Source organism: Raphanus sativus, chromosome 1, assembly GCF_000801105.2.
Source record: "Raphanus sativus cultivar WK10039 chromosome 1, ASM80110v3, whole genome shotgun sequence".
NCBI classification, from domain to species: domain Eukaryota; kingdom Viridiplantae; phylum Streptophyta; class Magnoliopsida; order Brassicales; family Brassicaceae; genus Raphanus; species Raphanus sativus.
Genome location: NC_079511.1, coordinates 16,148,723 through 16,167,830, shown reverse-complemented (window position 1 = coordinate 16,167,830; position 19,108 = coordinate 16,148,723). Strand labels below are relative to the sequence as shown.

Below are 19,108 nucleotides of genomic sequence, written 5' to 3'. Positions count from 1 at the left end.
TCGAAATCAAAACCACTTGAATCATTCCCAATTATCAAAACAAAAACCAATTCTCTTCAAATCAGGAAGAATCAAGCAACTGAAACACTAAAAAGTTACGAGCCTTAACAAGTATCTATATCGATCGGAGCTTCCCATTGCACTCTTCCCAATTTACAACCCTATCGATCGAAGCTGCACCACGACGACGACGGCAGGACTCGTCTTCAACGATGGCGGCCAAGCTCGATGAAGACGACGGCGGTACCTTGATGAAGATGACGATGGAAAGGTTTGATGAGGACGATGACGGAGATGCTTGATGAAGACGATGACGGAACTTGATTTAACATCGACGGCCAAGCTTCTTCGTCTCTTCTTCGAAAGGGGGACATCATCTCTTATACCCACCCTCCTTATCGGTCAATCTTTGAAAGACATGAAACAAAAAAGAAAAAATATAAAATGGCGAATTGCTGGAATTTACAGTTAACCCTAAGGAAGGTAAACTATTTACGGGTTTTACCAAGTTTAACCGGAGGGAAAACCGAATCGAATTGAAATACGAACCAAAGATCATAAATTAGACTTAACCGTCCCCAATCCAACTTAAACCCTCCGATCCAATCTCGATTTTAACCATCTCGAACCCGAATCCAAATAACCACTCAATTTCGATTTAAACCAAGTGGAGTCTCTCCAATTTCCCTTTATTCTTTATTTCTATTTCTCCCTCCCCCCCCTCTCTCTCAAACGGTTTCCCCTAAATTCGAAAACGTATCCCAACCCTAGAACATCCCACTTCGATTCCTTCGATTTCCCTTCGATTATTCACCGAAAACGTGTGAATCATGGTTGAAACTAGGCTGGGTAAGAGAAAGGATAGGCTTCCTCCAACGGATCCTCCTCCGCAAAAGAGCGGGACCTCGAAGAACTCGAAGAAGAACAAACCGAAGAACTTGAAGAAGAGAAAAACGACGGATGAGGAATCATCGGCGGTTGAATTTGTTGGAACCGTGGGAGTTGCGGAGGAGAATGAAGTAGAAGAACCGGCTAAGGATGTAGAAGATCGGGAGAAAGAGAAAGAAGAATCGGAGAAGGAGAAAGAAAGGGAAGAAGAAAATGGAGACGAAGATGAAGAGGAAGAAGGAAACAGCGATGCATCTCAAGAAGAGAAAGAAGAAAATGGAGACGAAGATGAAGAGGAAGAAGGAAACAGCGATGCATCTCAAGAAGATAAAGAAGAAAATGGAGATAAAGATGAAGATGAAGAAGGAAATAGCAATGAAGAAGTAGAGAACAAAGATGAAGAAGAAATACAAGAGGAGGAAGAGAACGGGACTCTCCCGACTCCCGAAGAGAACGGGACTCCCGAAGAGAACAGAGGTCAAAACGAAAATGAAAATCAAGAAGAAGGAGAGAAGGAACCCCCATTGGAAGCGGAATCAGGAAATGTTGATGGTGATGGTGACGGGGTTCTCGGGCAAGGAGAAGAGGTAATAACTGTAAAACTTGAATAGGGTTTAACTAAATATATTAGGAAAGGCTCGGATAACTTAGGAGAACTATGTTTTAGTACTTGAATAACTGATGTAGAACACAATGTTACTTGCAGGAATTAGAGGCAACCGAGGCAATCAAACCGTTGAGGATGTACTTCTATGAGTCGGAGTACAAGAAACAAATAAAGATAGCGACCAAATGTTTCGTCAATGACGTTATGGTTACATTTGCTAATCTCAAACCGAAGATGAGTGATACTGAGAGGAAGTGGTTTGAGAAGCATCCACAATTCTGTCACGTGTTCCACATGGAGAAGGACTCAAACCACATGGTCCAAGGAATGTGGATGTTGCTATTGCGGACAGTGGATGGCTCGAAGAGGAAGGAAGTGTGGTTCATTGTGAATGGTGTTCCCATCCGCTATGGCCTGAGAGAACACGCTTTGATCTCAGGTCTTAGCTGCCGCAACTATCCACTTGGGTATAAGGAGTTTGGTGATAGAAAGTTCGTGAAGCGCCATTTTAAGAAGGGAGAATCAATAAGGCTTGAGGATGTCAAAGCGAAGCTGTTGGCTATGGGAGAACACAGAGACCGGCTGAAGATGATGGTTTTGTTCTTTTTAGGAAGTGTTATCTGTGCGCAAACGAAAGTAGGAAAAGGCGCCAAAGATGTTTTGGAATTCTTCCAAAGAGCTGTGGACGATCTCGAGTTCTGCGAAAACTTTCCATGGGGGAGGTACTCGTTTGATTACATGGTTAAGGAGATATCGCATACCATGGATCATTTTGGAGGTCGGGTTAGAGAGAAGACTTTATGGCCACTTCCAGGTTTCTGTCTGCCACTGGAGGTAAGCAATTGAAGATAATTACCTTATCATTTATTAATATTATTGTGTTAAGTGTTTGTACATGATTGGTATGTAGTTGCTTGCTTTTGAGGCAATTCCCAAGTTTGGATTGAAGTTCAGACAAGAGGTTGAAGACGTCGATATAGACTGTCCTAGGATGTGCAGATCAGTCTTTAAATCAGCAGGGATGAAAGGGTTCTCACTTTCAAAATTGAATCGGGAACTGGACAAAATAACGGTATGTTTCTTCTGCTACAATCTTGAAAATGTTGTAATGTTTCTTGTGCTACAAACTTTGAAAATGTTGTAGCATTATACTAACATGTATTATTTTTTGGTTTTACTTTTTTGGTATCAGTCAGGGGATATCCACAGCATCCTTCCTACCAAGACAGAAGAAGAAGTAGCTCTTTTGGAAGAGCTGACTGAAGAGGAGGACGACGTTGATGTCGATGATATTTCTATTGACAGTTGGGTAAAGCGTCTTGCAGAAGGACATTCAGTCTTTTTTGAAGAGATGTATGATGTAGACGTTGCTGCGCGTGATCCAAATGCACAAGAGGCTGTCGACGAAGATCAGGATGACGAAGATCAGGATGACGAAGTAGGTGGAGAGGAAGGAGGCGCAAGCCAGAAGAAGATGATGGAGGAGTTGATCAAACAAGTGAAAATGATTGGCACTCAGCTAAAGAGAGTTAAGAAGACAATGGACAAGTTTGAGGAAAGGATGGTGGTTCCGTTTGAGGCGTTTATGAAGAAAGCTATGGATGAAGGGCAAGGAAGCGGGGAGTGAAGAACTCGGTTATGTATTTTGTAAACTCGGTTATGTATTTTGTGGGAAGTTGGACCCATTATTTTGTTGTTGTGTGGATGTTGGAAACCTCTTGACTTTTTAGGTATGTTGGATGGAACTTGTTCTTGTTATCATGGATGTTGCAATCTTGTTATCATGGATGTTGCAATCTTATATTTTGAATGTGCCTCTTAAGGAAAACTAGGAAAAGTAGGAGAACTTAATGAAAACTAGGACAACTAGGAGAACTTAATGAAAACTAGGAAAACTAGAAATACTAGGAAAACTAGAAATACTAGAAAAACTAATTCTTCAACACCACACTTAAACTAAGCATACAATTCTTCAAACTTCCTAACAATGTCATCTTCTTCATTTTCGTCATTCCCGCCCTTCCCTGTCTTCTTCTTCTCCAAATGACTTTTCATTTCAGAAATGATCTTCTGTAATTGCTCAATCACTTTATTCTTCTCTCGGATTTCATCACGGGTTTGAAGCAATGCTCTCCTTTGCCATTCTGTACCATCCTCTTCATCGAACCAAGAGAAGTACTTGCATTCATTTCCAAGCTGCAATAAGGGGAAGGTCAAAATTCAAACCCAATTCAAATCCAGATTCCATTATATCCAGATTCCATCATATATTCATACCTTAAAGCGCGGACAGCCATAAAAGTGTCGACCAGGATTTTTGTCAGTCCAAGCTTGCCTTATTTTCGCTGGCAAGCCACAGTGACACAACCTCAGACAAGAAAATCGGCGGCTCCTTTGCGATAAAGACGAACCCGAACCCGAACCCACTTCCATCTTCACTTTTTCCATCTCACTTGCTCGGCGAGGGGGGGGGAAGAGAATTCGATTCTCGAAATAGAGAGAGAGAGAGGGAGAGGAAATGGGGAAATGGGAGACCCGAAATAGAGAGAGAGGCTAGAGAAAAAGGGGAAAAAGTCAAACTGAAAGGGGCCCAACTGAAAGTGAGATATTAAAATGAGATAATTGCCCAAAAAAAATTTGTTCTTAGTTATACCCAAGATACTAGTATTCCCAACTTTGGTCATAGTTATATTTTTGTCGGTTTCTAATTTATTTAGTGTTACTAATCTATTTAAATTGGTTATCTAGTTTTACCTTCAATATTACTAGTTTAAATTGTTATTTATATAGTTCCATGCAATTATATTTAGCGAATAGATATAACTCGAAAGTTTCGTTTGTAAGATGTCTTTGGCCAACAAAGTGTTATTGGAATTGCAAGGTCTCGTAAGAGATACGTGAGAGTTTTTTTCCTAAATTTCAGAAATTGATAACCGAGTTTTGTTATAAATAGACAAGGAATCCAACAAAGATTTTTTTCCTAAATTACATTAAAAATATATTTTCTGCTTACTTAGTAATTATTCATTATATAATCTGTTAATTTTATTCTAAAATTCAGAAATTACATTAAAATTCATTAAAAATATATTATTCATTTATAAAAGAAACATTTAATTTGTTTGACAAAAAAAAATAAACGTTCTGAAATTGATAACCGAGTTTTGTTATAAATTGACTATACTCAAGTTTTACGCAGTTTTCCAAGTCATACAACACGACACAACACGAAATGAAACAAAGTTCCAGAGATTACAACATAAAATCAAGTACCCAAATGCATTACTCGAAATATGCATTACTCCAAATTCATCCAAATTTAAACCCTTTTCCTTCCTTGCCGCTTGATGCGATCTGGAGGTATGATCTTCACCTCCTTGATCTGATCTGGTACATTCCAAGAAGCCATGTCGGGCACAACATTAAGTGTTCTGGAATACGCCAAATGCCACATTTCCGTCCAGTAGTATTTTGAGCACAACTCATGGATATCAAGGCGCCTGCCATCAACATTCCTAGCGAAATAGATATAAGCTGCCAGTCCATGCAGACAAGGGAACTTTTCATAGTCCCACACCTTGCAAGTACAAGTTTTTCCAACCAAGGTCGCCCAAAACACCTTTCCTGCAGCGTCAGTGATCTCGTACTTAAGCTCGTAACTATCAAGTTCCCGCACAGGTAGCTTATGTGCAACAGCCCATAGATCGTGCAAGTAGTTCTCAACCCGAGGCACCAGTCTTGTATTCATTGATCTAGAAACAACATCCTTCCGTTGAGTGAACCAATCAGAGAATTTCCTAATGATACAATCCAGCATTGGTATTAAGGCCCACCTCGTTGCCTCTTTAAACACGTTCTTCATTGATCCCAGAGTGTTGCTTGTATCCAAGTTGTACCTATCACGTGGGAAAAAAACCCTTGCCCATTTGTCCTTTTCAATACCACATTCCTCCACATACTTGTACGCAGCAGGACATCTTATCTTAAATGAGTCGTAAGCAGAATTGAAGTCATCAACCGTGTAATATCTGCCCAACTCCATAAGTTTTTGCCCGACTATATTCTTGTTGACGTTACAAGCATGCAATTTCACCTTTTCCTTCAAATGCCATAAACAATGACCATGGTGAGCCTGTGGAAACACGTTTCCTATGGCGAAGATCAAGCTCTGATTTCTTGTACTAATGAAAACCAGTTCAGAAGAGTCTGGTATAACACTTTTAAGCATCTCGAAAAACCAAGTCCAACTAGCAAGATTCTCACCATCTACTACTGCAAACGCAAGTGGATACCTCTGACCATTAGGATCCTGAGCTTTCGCGAAAACTAAAACACCACCGTTCTTCAGACGTATCCCCTCCACAGCTATCACCTTCCTCATAACTGCAAACCCTTCAATGCAAGCTCCCAAAGCTATGAAAAGGTACTCAAATTTACTTATATCATCCAATTTCAAACAGGTTTTTGTCCCCGGATTCACTTGCTCTAACATGTACAAATAACTATACAACATCTTGTAGCTCTCTTTCGGACTACCAGGTATATCTCTGACGTGATTGCTCATTGTGTCCTGCCAAAAGGAACAAACAAAAGAAACTCACTACAATTTCCCCTACTATTATCCTGCTACAGTTTTACCAGTTATTCGAATTTTCCCTGTTTTCCTAATTCTACCAGTTGTACCCAGTTATTCAGTTTTACTACAATTTATCAAGAACAATTGAATAATCTAGGGTTTATCCCTATCCCTCAACTCCAATTCACCTACCGAAATTCATTATATACCAATTTACCCCGAAATTAAACAAAACTTGTCACAATTACAAATCTATTAAAACCCCCAAAACCTACTTCCGAAATAATGCTAGGACAGAGCATAACTTACCGGCTGCAACTTTATCCGCCCCGACGGCAACAGACGGCAGCGTTCGAGAAGCTGAGAGAGAGAGGAGTGGAGGAGGAGCTGCAAGAGGAGCTGCTAGGGAGCTGCTACGGGGGGAGGGAATCACTTTTTTCTTTTTTTTAGACCAAACCAACAAACATAAGAACCACTTTTAATTTCTCAACCCATTTTTTTTACAGACCAATCCAATTCAGATCCGACCAAACCCGAGTTATGTTGGATGCCGATTTTGGTTTGGGAAATGGGATCAAATTTTGGGTTCCAATTAAAATATGGGATGTCCTTTTGGTCTTTTCGCATATTCATTAATGGTTGATGGGTATAGGATATTTTATGGTGCATAGGAGATTGATTGAGGAGGAGATTAGGCATTGGAGGTGATGTCCCTTCGAAAGGTGAGAGTCAGAGTAGTAAGGTTATTTTAGTCATTGTCATTTAGCTTCTTTAGGTATTTATAAAAATGTGCATCTGCTTGTGGTAAAATTGAAAAGTGGTATCACCAAAATGCTATAATTGAAATTTCCCCATTCATTTTTTCAGCTAAACAATGAAACTACCTCGAGTTTGGTTCTAGTATCTAACTCTCTTGCTCGCTCATGGTTAATCAATAAAATAAATGATACAAAAATAACTAGTTTTTCGAATGGCTAGTTGGTACATCTCTTAAAGCTACTTCTCTCAAACTCCACCAGAAACCAATGTTAATATTAAGTGTTTTTTTCTCTTTTACAAGAAACATAAACATGAAGAAGACGATTCTGCAACAGCAACATTATCCCTTTTCCGCCACAAGACATATATTTTATAATGTCCTGTAAGATTAGCTTCTTGTGTTTTGGCTTCTAAAATTTGAAACTCCAATTTTCTCCATCTTTTCACTTGTAAAACTTGTCTTATGTCCAGTGTGGAATAAATGATTATTTTTTTGGGTCAAACTTCACAAACCTCCACCTTCAAGACAAAGTAGTCTTCTTTGTTTTCTCTGACGAAGAAAACGATCTTACGACTTTTCATTCGGTTTCTACTAGTCTTCAACATCTCAGATGTGTTATAATCAACACCAACATATGTCCTCACTGTGTCTGCAACTTTGATCTCCAAGCTCAGGTAACCCCTGAAGCCTAAGCCGTTCTTTTATGAAGCAAATGTATGTTTTCTTCTTGCCTGTGTAAAGTCAGAAAGCTCTAACTTTTCCTTTGGTTTCTCCATGCTTCCAACAAAATTGATATTTAGTGCTTCAGAAAATCCAAGTAACTCAATTCAACTTATATTCAGTATTTTCTAATGATTAGTATTTTGTCTTTGATAATTGCATGGTGCAACTTTTCCAGAGAATTTATTAGGCATGGGCGTTTGGGGGCTTATCGAATTCGGTTCAGTTTTGAATTTTAGGTATGATGTTTGTAAATCCCATTCATGTTTTATTAATAATCTGGTCGGGTTGTTCTTTCTGGATTCAGATCGGATCGGATTATAACAAATGTCTAAAATCACCAAAAATATTTGTTTAAACTAAAATAATTGATAAAGGATACTCAAAATATAGAAATGATTCACACCTAATAGGCCGATTTGTTGTCCAACAATAGTTTCTGTTATGTCAAAATGCCTATTCTAATGAAAGATTGGCTCACTTTTGATTGACTTGTTTTTACTAATTTTATTTTGTCAATCTGTTGAACAAAACGATGGTGCGTATGAAAGGGGTTACATCTAGATAAAAATTGATCGAAATTAGATCCTAACCCCCAAAAATTGAATCTTTCTATTTCAAATATTCTTTAATCTTACTCCACTTCAGAATTTCATAAAATCTTTGTTTATCTCTCTTTCTTTCGCTAGCTTTTGAGAGCTAATGAAAACTTTCAATTATGATAAACCGATTCTTTTGTCAATGGTAGGCTCATTATCAAGTTACAAATGAATTAGTAAAATAAACGGTTCAGGCGAGCTGAATTAGTAAAACTAGAATAAGATCCGCGCCTTACGCGGAATGAAGTTATTATTTTATTATATTTTGAAAAATGAAACAATAGTTCGGTTCCATTTATATTAGGGGGGTGTTCAATCCGGATATCGGGTTTCGGTTCGGTTCGGTTTTGTCGATATTTCGGTTATTAAAATATAACTACTATTCTAAATCCATATTTACTTCGGTTCGATTTGGTTTATATACCGTCGGTTTTCAGTTTATTCAGTTTTATAACAAAAACATAATTATTTAGTTTGAAATCATATTATATATTATACGAATTTTAGAGTCATGTTGTCAAAAAGTCATTTATTATAAAATATTATATATTTAAATAAAAGAATAAAAATGCTTTTATCATCTAATAAAATAATCAAATCTAGAAGTAATATCAAAGCTCTAAATTTTGAAAAAAAAAACAAAACAGAAGCATGAAAGAAAAGTTTTTATATTCTTCCATATTTGGTGTTCATCAAATTAATATGTCTTCTATTGAACACAACTCTGTTTGTATAAAGATAAAAAAAAATTGTTGAGAATTTCAACTAATTGTTGTCCATCAAATTTATAATCTTAACTTAAAATAAGCAAAAAAGATAAAAAAAAATACTAAGAAAATAAGAAATCTCAGTTGCAGTAAATTGTTACTTAATTATAGTTCAAGTGATTCAAGTGATTTACAAATTATAATTATAGTTCAACTCATGTAACAAATATGAATTTCATGCGTCATATATAAATATACATATATTTACATGTTTTAGTTTAATTGGTTATAAATCAAACCATATCCAAATCCTTTGGTTTTTATAAAATCACATACATTCGGTTTGTATGGTATATAAAATAAAATTCTTTTAAAAAAGAACTAAGATACATATTTTTTTTTATCATATATTCATTATTCATAATAATTAATTTTCATATATACGTGAATCATATTAGGTAATTTTGTAGTTTTATTTAAGGAAAGTGCGAGATTGTTTTTTGTACATTATTTATCGATTTGATAGTTAGTTTAATAAAAAGCGCGGGATATTTTACGATGAAAAATTTCACTAATAATTTAACAAATATTTGGTAATTTTTAAAGAGTGTGTATTTAAAATATTTTTGCATTTAAATCAGTATTTTTAAATTCAACCCGATTGTGATTATACCGGTTAATCCAGAGATCTGACAATTCAATTTATGTTTTTAAAATATTCATATTAAAAAATCACTAAAACCCGAGACTAACCGATTCAACTGATGGATGACCGATATGAAATCTAATTAGATTTAAATTGTAATAGTTTCATAATTTGTAATCTTATAATCGAAATTTTAAAGTTCACTATTTTGCAATTTATGAAATTATGACGTTTCTACAAAATTTTAAAGAAAAAATGATAGATATAAAATAACTAAGATTAATTATTGTATTATTTGGAAACATTGATAGTAGTATAAAAAATTGTTTGGAAACATTGATAGTAGTATAAAGAAATAAGTATATTGTTTGGAAACATAGATAGTAGTATAAAAAAATGAACATTAGTGATTTAATGTATGTTTAACTATAAAGTATAAAAGTGTATTTAATTTAAAAACTTACAAAATAAATGTTAGGTCCAACAAAATGTTTCTGTTTTAATAAGATAGATGTAATATAAGTTAAGACGGACCAACCTATTTTTCTAAGAATATTATATTTTATAAATAGTATATTTCATATGGTTATTTATTAAATGAGATTTCATAATCATACGGTTCTATGATCATTCATATCGTTTTGTAACAAATTATTTAAATCATTGATAACAAAATTTTTAATGTGAAAAATCTAATAAGTTTATAATTTATAAATGTTCTTGAAAATTCATTAAATTTTTTGAAATTAAAATATTTATGTAATCTTATATGGTATATAGTTTAATATATATATATTTTTGTTTTGTTATTAAAGGATACTTTTTACTCTTATGTTTTTAAAATCATGTGTATCTTTTATAATTAAAATGTTAAACCCTTGATCATTAATTTTTAACATAATAATTTTAACAGTTTTAGTAATTTATTGTCATTTTAAAAAATTCAAAATATAACATATACGAAAAAATCTAAATTTTAATTTTATAGCTAATTTTATTGTTTAATTTATTTTAATAATATAAAATTAAACAATAAATTATGGAGAAGATTTAGATTGTTATCAAATTTTTATTATTAGAATCATTAATTGTCATATATATATTAGTCATATTTGGAAATTCCGTAACTTTTATTTAAGGAAAGAAAATAATATATTAATTGTACACTTTAATTAATTTTATAATTAGTTTATTGAAAACTATAATATATAAGAGATATCATATAGTTGGTATTAAATGTTCCTAGTGAGATATAAAAATCGAATTGGACCAACATGTTTTTCAATGTCATTGTAAGGTTGACACGTAGGACTAATTAACTATATAATTGATTGCCACGTAGGAAGGGGTTATTTTCAATTAATACAAACTTAGAGTTACAACTTTTTAAATGTTTCTCTTTTAATATATAGGGGATACGCCCTCACATATTTTTCTATTATTTAGTTTCCATTAGTAACTTTGGATTAATTAATATCCTTGTTTTGGGACCAAAATCTGACAATATGAACCACTCGGATAAATGCCTAGACCTCCAACGCAAAGGTCACCTATAACGATAAGAAGACAGATACAAAAAGAAGATAGCGGGGAAGTTAAAGAAGATAGCAAAATAAAACTAAGGAAGATGGAGAACGATCTAAAAAATAACCTCCGAAGCTGATGCGGCCATCAAACCAGTAGCTGAACCGGAGGTCGACCCAACACCTTACCAAACCAGCCAAGGCGCTAACCAGGACATATGTGCACTAAAAATGCCATATATTTCAAAGGAGAAGGGTTTTTACCATGAAACCAATTTTCACGGATTCTACACTCAAGGAGGATTCCACCCCATTTGGAATTATACCCAAAGATATCCGGAGAAAGAAGATATCAATTTTACAAACCGGAAGTTTTCCAGCCCGTCCATCCGCGAGTACCCGAATTTAGAAGGAAATTCAAGCCTAAGGAAGGAGCGGCCTGAACCAAAGCTCATCATAGTAGTCAATAGGGATATCTCATCTTTACAACAAGCCAAATTTTAGGAGAAATGGACATGGAATTCAGAAGTTATGATCCATTCTCCAAAACCGGCCAAACCAGTTCTGCACTTACCTCAATTGGAAGCTAACCGATTCAATCAGCTTCAAACCAGACATTGGCGACCAGGAGATCATTTCAGCCAATCAGAAGGTATTCCATAAGTCCTTAGCTGCACCAGAGCCGAGAGGATCAGGCGGATCCTTGAAGAAGTCATTAAACTCAACCGAAGCTATTTATGGAAAGATTGGATCTTTCGGTTTAATCACTTCCAAGCCAATAAATTCCGACCAGAAGACAACCAAACTAAACCAAGGAGTCCAGGAGATATTATGCACGAGCCAAAGGAGTTGTATGAGCTCATTCCATGCACCAGCCAACATTGGATCAGGAGGATCCTCATTTACACCATCTTGCCTTATTTGGAGCAAACCGACATTAATGTCCAACATCTGTTTTCTTTTCAGATCAGGCACGACATCAGCACCTTACAAGCATCCAAGAATGTCCCAAGAATGCTCTCTTATCCCCTCAAACCTTCCAGGTTCAAGCAAAGACACATCTCTTACTTGGAGCTAAAATCCCACAAAAAGCTCCAACGACTAGTTTTTCAATTTATTGTTTTGTCTTTGATTTGTTTCCTTTCTTTTCTTCTTAGAACTTTGGCACATTTGTATATGAGCATTATATAAGCTCATAGACATCCATTGTATAAAGCACCCTCAATCACAAAGTTAATAAAAGTTTATTCAGTTTTTATCAAAGATTACTATTTGTATAAAATATCGGTCTTTAGGATTCAAAGATAGATTCTTTGTTTTTCTACTGATTTTGTGAGTCTAGTTTATTTGTGCAAATAAAATAAGCTCAGTACACAGATTGAGGGAGTGAATCACTTCGTTTCCATCAACCCACATATTGAGAGATTCAACAAACCTTCATCCGCAAATCCACTTCAATCCATCATTTGATCAAGCTGAGAATGATACACATCCAGCAGCTTGATTCCGCCATATCTATCATTTATCTTTGTTTATTTACTCTGATTTATTCTTCATATCATTATCATCTCATTCATCTTCCATTTATTCAGGTTAACAAGTCAGTTTCTAGACTTATCGACCAATAGATCACATCTTTGGTTGGTCCGGTTAGAACCTCAGAAACCAATTTGGACGACCCCCATTCTGGGCCGTAACATTTGGTATCAGAGCCTAAGCTCATGAATCAGGTGATATCTATCATTTCATCTCATATTTGCTTGCATTTTTTTTGCATTTATAAATCGAAAAAGCCAGAAAAACAGTTTCTGCATTTTTGTGTTCTTGTTGCATTAAAAAAAAAGTATAAAAAGGGAAGACAAGTTTATTTTAGTGTGGATCATCTAGGGTTCAAATTTTACTCATTATCTTGTTTGCATTCATTCCATCAGCTCCACTTTCCATTTTTAGTTTTTGTGCATTCATTTCAAAAAAAAAAAAATCTGCATTCCATATTTGTTTCTTGTATCTTGCATTAATAAAAATAAAAAGGCATAGAAAAATTTATTAGTGTCGTGCATATCATATTTGTTTCATAAGTTTGTTATTTTCATTCACAAAAAATAAAATAAAAAATGTTTGCATTCATTTAGCTATTTATTTCCATTTTTAAAAAAGTCAAAAATATGCATTTAAGTTGTTTCCATTTCTTTTTGCATTGCAAATCAAATCTGAAAATTCAAAAAAAAATCATCCTAGTTATTGTTTGAGATCATTTTAGTTGATCCATTTCGTGCTTGCATCAGAAAATAAAAAGAAAATATTTTAAGAGTTTAGTTATATCATTTGCATATTTGGTTTACTTGTTTGCATCAAAGAAAATTCAAAAAAAAAATCAGTGTTAGTTTTCTATTTCCATATTTTATTTCATTTTGTTTATTAGCATTCCATATTAGTTTCATTTCGAGCTTGCATTCAGAAAACCAAAAGAAAAATAATTTTTGCATAGTTGATATCATGTCGGTTCATATATGCATATTTATCGGTTTTGTTTAAATTAGTTTGCATTGTTTCATTGTTATTTTTCCAAGACCAGAACTTCCCCATATTTCACTTGATCTTTGAAATTGTTTTCAGGAATCAATGGTGGTAGAAGCACACGGCCTAACTCTAGAGGCCAGACTGAGCCAACAATTAGAAGCTATACAAGAGCTCAGTGATAAGATTGTTCAGTTGGGAAAAAGAAATAAGCCACAAGGCCGACCATCACCACATGGAGAAAGAAAATTTGGAGATGTACCAGAGGCTGGCTATGTTGAGCCCAATCCACCAGATCCTTCATGGATCATTCCACATCAACTTCTTGCACTCATGAATACTTAATTAACTCATTCTTATCATGATTTCAAATCTGTTAATGATGTTAAGATTTATTATTTTTCAGGAGGCATCTAGCCAGATGATTATCTCTCATGGGAGAGAACCATGGATGATTGGTTTTCACACCATGGCGTGCCAAAGGAAGAAAGACTTAGCCATGCCATCAAACAACTCACCGAAAGTGCATACAAATGGTGGAAAAGTGTAGATGGTGCAAGATGGAAGAGTCAAAGAGAGGTTATCAAAACGTGAGAAGATCTTAAAGATGCCTTGATCAGTAAGTATATATCCTCACTTCCAACACCAGATATTAGAGAAAGGTACCCAAGGAGGTTTTCAAGCCATGGGTATAAAGAGGCAAGGAGAGATGAGCCAAAAGGAGGTCATAGAAACTTGAACCATCAAGACCATATTCGGCCAAGCAGGAGGCCCACGGTTTTCTATGATCAATACCAACCTAATGAGGTCCCAAATACCATGGAGAAGAAGAAGTTCGTCAGCCAAGACACATTGGTCAGACACAAAGAAAAATCAAACAAACAGTTTTTTCAAGAAAAGGCCAAGGTAAGTCCTATACTTGATAAATTTGTTTATAAATCATCTCCCACTGGTATGAGTCACTTGTCTTTATCAAAGGATGCTAAGACAGGTCCTGAGGTCCAGAGAAACACAATCTCCACATCCTTGTTGGACTCAAAAATTTTCCAAGATTTATGTCCAAAGAATAAAGAGATTTCAAACTCAAAGAAAGAAGAGGCACCAAGCCAAGGTAAGTCTTCTAACTCTAAGGATTTAAAAGATCATACATATTATAAATATCATAAAAGAGGACACTTTGCTGTAGTTTGTCCAAATAAGAAAACATTGAAAGAAATATAACTAGAACAGAAAACAGATTATCTATAAAAAGTGATAGTTTTATTCAATCTGATTTATTGGTTCAAAATTCTTGTGTGATGCACTTGTCTTTGTCAAAAGGTGTTGTAACAGGACTTAAGGAGAAAGAATTCAAAGAGATGAACCACCAGGCGTCACTCTTGTGATGGACCAGAAGATAGTTCAAGACACAATGCAGTCCATTTTGCTTAAAGAAGCAAAACCAGTAGTAAAAGTATCCCACCAAGGTAAGTGTTTAACACCACCTTTAGATACTAGTACTGATGTGTGTGTTCCTGGAACAGGGAGTAAAAGTGAAAGCTATATGCTTACTGATGTTCCAAGTAAGGAACCAGACCATGTGGAAACCAAAATCTGAACAATTGATTGTTCAAATTCCAAAACCTATGGTAAGCTTCATTTTTAATCAGCATGTTCTTAATATTTCCATGAAAAGATTAATGCACTTGTCTTGTCCAAGAGAATGTGAAATATTTTTAGGAACCAAGGGGGAGTATACTGCCCAAAGAGAAGATACACAATCCATGATGTTACAAGATGCTGAATCAATGCCATTAAAAGTCAGCCAAAGAAAAGGAAGTGTTTCTAATTTAAAATTTCCCTTATTACTTGATAAAGAAGACATCCTGCACTTGTATTTGCCAAAAAAAATTGATCCAGGAATAATAAAAATAGATGAGCATCAGAACCGAGATCAAAAGTTGCAAGAAAGGCAGCTAAGTTACACAAGTTGTCCAAAGAAGAAATTCATTCTTCAACTTGTGGAAGCTATCAAAGTAAGAAGGTCCCAAGAATGCTCTCTTATCCCCTCAAACCGTCCAGGTTCAAGCAAAGACACATCTCTTACTTGGAGCTAAAATCCCACAAAAAGCTCCAACGACTAGTTTTTCAATTTATTGTTTTGTCTTTGATTTGTTTCCTTTCTTTTCTTCTTAGAACTTTGGCACATTTGTATATGAGCACTATATAAGCTCATAGACATCCATTGTATAAAGCACCCTCAATCACCAAGTTAATAAAAGTTTATTCAGTTTTTATCAAAGATTGTTCTTTGTATAAATTATCGGTCTTTTGGGATTCAAAGAGAGATTCTTTGTTGTTCGATTTCGTGAGTCTAGTTTATTTGTGCAAATCAAATAAGCTCAGTACAAATATTGAGAGAGTCAATCACTTCGTTTCCATCAACCCACAGATTGAGAGATTCAATCAAACCTTTATCCGCCAATCCACTTCAATCCATTATTTGATCAAGCTGAGAGTGATACACATCCATCATCTTGATTCCGTCATATATATCCTTTATCTTTGTTTATTTAATCTGATTTATTCTTCATATCATTAGCATCTCATTCATCTTCCATTTGTTTCAGGTTAACAAGTCAGTTTCTAGACTTATCGACCAGTAGATCACATCTTTGGTTGGTCCGGTTAGAACCTCAGAAACCAATTTGGACGACCCCCATTCTGGGCTGTAACAGAAGCAAACGTCAGGCTCACTAGATAGGGAATACAGGCCCAATATCAGAGTAGGAATCAATCTTGAGTTAGTCGAGATTATCCTCTGCAATCTTTGGGAAAACAGTTATACCAAGAGCTACATAAAAGAGAAAGAGAACAAGAGAGAATAACATCCAAAACCCTAGAAACTTTACACATCGCACATGACCTCGATATCGCCCTCTTATTCTCTCAATACTTTGATCTTAGTCTTAATTTTTAGTTATTGTAATCCCATCTCTTTGTAACCATTGTATTTGATTTATCTCTATCAATAAAGTTCATTTTGTCAATCTGAATGTGATTACATTGTTGTGTTCTGGGACTTAAATTGACATCTCTCAGTAACCTAATGAGATGACTAATTGGAAATGGGCTATGATATGTAGAGAAATTAGTGTACTGACAGAAAAGGAATTACTAACTCAGGTAGCCTGTCTCGCTACAGTACACCCATCCAATACTAGTTGAGAATAGAGTACTCCACCACACTTAATACACTGTGCATTTAAATGAACATATTTTCTCATCTTACACAATATTAAATCATAAACAGATCACAGTGGACCATGGAACCAACATGTGGACCGTAGACTGCTAACATGTGGCTAGTATGAACTAATTTTTGTAGAAATTAGAATACCTTAGTGTAATTCAAAAAAACCCGATCACAATGGATAAAAAGTAATGATCATATATATACTTTGAAGGTTCAGTTTGCAAAACTAATAAAGTTTTTTTTTAATAAAATATTCACGATAAACAAAGTTTTTACACGAAAGTCTTAGTTGAACAAATATAATAATAGTAATAAAACAGATTAAATGATCATGAAAAATAAACTAACTGAGATAAATAAGAGAAAAAAATGAATTTAGTGGAAGGGTCTTGAATGAGTATGGTTAGATCCTGATCCTCCATAGAAGAAATAATTACCCCAGTCATCTGTATGAAAATTATAATAGTTGAGTTCAACTTTTGGAATAAGCTCTCGGATTGACTGAAAGGTTTTGTTGCTGTCTACAGTCTCTAGGTTTCAGAAATAACTATCTTTCCAAAATCTTTTTTGGGAAAATAACCAGAGCCCATTTGGCTCTTTGTGTGCCGGTCAAACCTGTGTGAGTCTATAATCTCACCTCCCCACACCACCGTAGTCGCATGATCAACTAAGGTCGTAAAAAGTTCTTGTGGCCAATGATAAATGATATTTAGTTTCTTTTGTCAACAAATGATATTCACTTAAGCTTTGATCTAATGATAATGTTATCTAAATATTGATGTTAATAATGCTTTTAAGAAAATAGTGTTTTTATTTTTATTTGTAAAATACAAGGTATACTAGCATATGCCAAAAGGAAAGCACATGCAGACTTTTTTTTGACTTTTAAAACCCATAACCCACTTTGAATCATCTGAAAAACTGAAATTTCTAGAATGATTAAATGTTCTGGGACAAGAACATGTGTGATATGTAAAATATGGAATTCATAATGGAATAGCTGTTTTTTTAATTAATCATGCTATCAATCTATTAAACAAAACGAAGCATAATATATGAACAAAATAAGCAAAATACAAGTAAAACTAGGAAAAACACAAATTCAAAATAAGTAAAAATTATGGAAAACATAAAATAATTATTGTTTAGTTTTTTTATTGCATTTTATTAACGGCAAAACAAATAATTGTTTCTAAAAAAAGTTCCTATCTATTAGAGCATGATGTTTCATAAAACTTTCTTAGCAAGAAAAAACCAAGATAATTTTCAAGGCACAATATAATATTATTACTAATTTGTATAAAACCAGTTTCCTCAAAATTATAGCCCGCAGTTCTATTTTATCTGTTACTCTGAAAAATATTGATAATATTGCTACTACATTTTAATCTGCGTTTTGAAAGCGGATAATTTCTTTTTACTGATTAAGTTAATAGTATATTTGTAAATTTTATTATAAAATACGGAATTTATAAGTGTAATATTATAGTGATATGCATAAAGACCATGTCTCCCGAACAATCTCAGTACATATGGTGCAAAACGATTCCACAGATCGAGGTCGGAATGGGATCGGGTGTTTTTACGTCTAATTTATGTCAATTTTTTATTTTTCTTTTTTTTTGTTTTCACCCAGTAGATTCAAGTTTTTGCAGTGTAGAAAATATATATAAATGATATTTTTAGTTGAAGTATTTAAGTTTTAGATGAATTTTATTTTTTGCAACCATTAGCATAGTTGCGAAGGCTTAACTATTGATATTAAATTCGTAAAAAGGGTAGAATATGTTTTACTTGTCAAAACAAATACATTTTAAATATATTGAGTGTTTGAAATTTCAAAAGTATTTCCAATACAAACTACATTCTGGACTGTATTACCACTAGTAATTTAATAGAATATAATCTTTTATTTTAATAAGATACGTATTGTATTTTTTTGGGTACTATGTTTATTTTCTATTAATTTATAAATGATTGGTAAAAATTGTTAAATCCATTGTTTAAACATAGTTTATAGTGGAGATATTTAATATGCTACAAAATTGTTAAGAAGTATGATATAATAATTTATGAACTAAGTATAAGAGTACAATACATTAAAGATTTTGCAATAGTATAAATATAAAACATGGTTATAAGGTTTTCTGAATATAAAAATTATGTTCGCACAATCTACATTGTTAAAACTGAAGTAAAAATAGGTTTATTTGGAAACATGAATTTTTTTAAAAAAATATTTGTTTGAAAACATTGATAGCAGAATAGAAAAATAGATTTGTTTGGAAACATAAATAGCAGTTAAAAATAGGTATGTTTAAAAACATGAA

The 19,108-nt window shown here is 34.1% G+C and overlaps 2 protein-coding genes across 2 annotated transcripts; one reads left to right on the top strand and one right to left on the bottom strand.

The window, feature by feature from the left end:
- The first annotated feature begins 373 nt into the window (after positions 1–373).
- On the top strand, positions 374–4,507 carry LOC130495251 (uncharacterized protein At3g43530-like). The gene is made up of 4 exons (XM_056986686.1): positions 374–1,475; positions 1,595–2,329; positions 2,406–2,567; positions 2,688–4,507. The coding sequence occupies exons 1-4, from the start codon at positions 831–833 to the stop codon at positions 3,120–3,122; spliced, it is 1,977 nt and encodes a 658-aa protein (XP_056842666.1). The 5' UTR covers positions 374–830; the 3' UTR covers positions 3,123–4,507.
- LOC130497090 (uncharacterized) lies at positions 3,452–6,059 on the bottom strand. The gene is made up of 2 exons (XM_056990011.1): positions 4,821–6,059; positions 3,452–3,691 (listed from the first exon to the last, which is right to left on the bottom strand). Exons 1-2 carry the CDS (start codon positions 6,057–6,059, stop codon positions 3,452–3,454), a joined length of 1,479 nt encoding a protein of 492 aa, XP_056845991.1.
- Positions 6,060–19,108: the final 13,049 nt, after the last annotated feature.

Excerpts from the sequence above, each read along its gene's own strand:
- LOC130495251 (XM_056986686.1), top strand. The coding sequence starts at position 831 with ATGGTTGAAACTAGGCTGGGTAAGAGAAAGGATAGGCTTCCTCCAACG. Across the intron at positions 1,476-1,594 it reads TTCTCGGGCAAGGAGAAGAG|GAATTAGAGGCAACCGAGGC; the intron begins GTAATAACTGTA and ends TGTTACTTGCAG. Across the intron at positions 2,568-2,687 it reads GGGAACTGGACAAAATAACG|TCAGGGGATATCCACAGCAT; the intron begins GTATGTTTCTTC and ends TTTTGGTATCAG.
- LOC130497090 (XM_056990011.1), bottom strand. The coding sequence starts at position 6,059 with ATGAGCAATCACGTCAGAGATATACCTGGTAGTCCGAAAGAGAGCTAC. Across the intron at positions 3,692-4,820 it reads AGCGGCAAGGAAGGAAAAGG|CTTGGAAATGAATGCAAGTA; the intron begins GTTTAAATTTGG and ends CCCTTATTGCAG.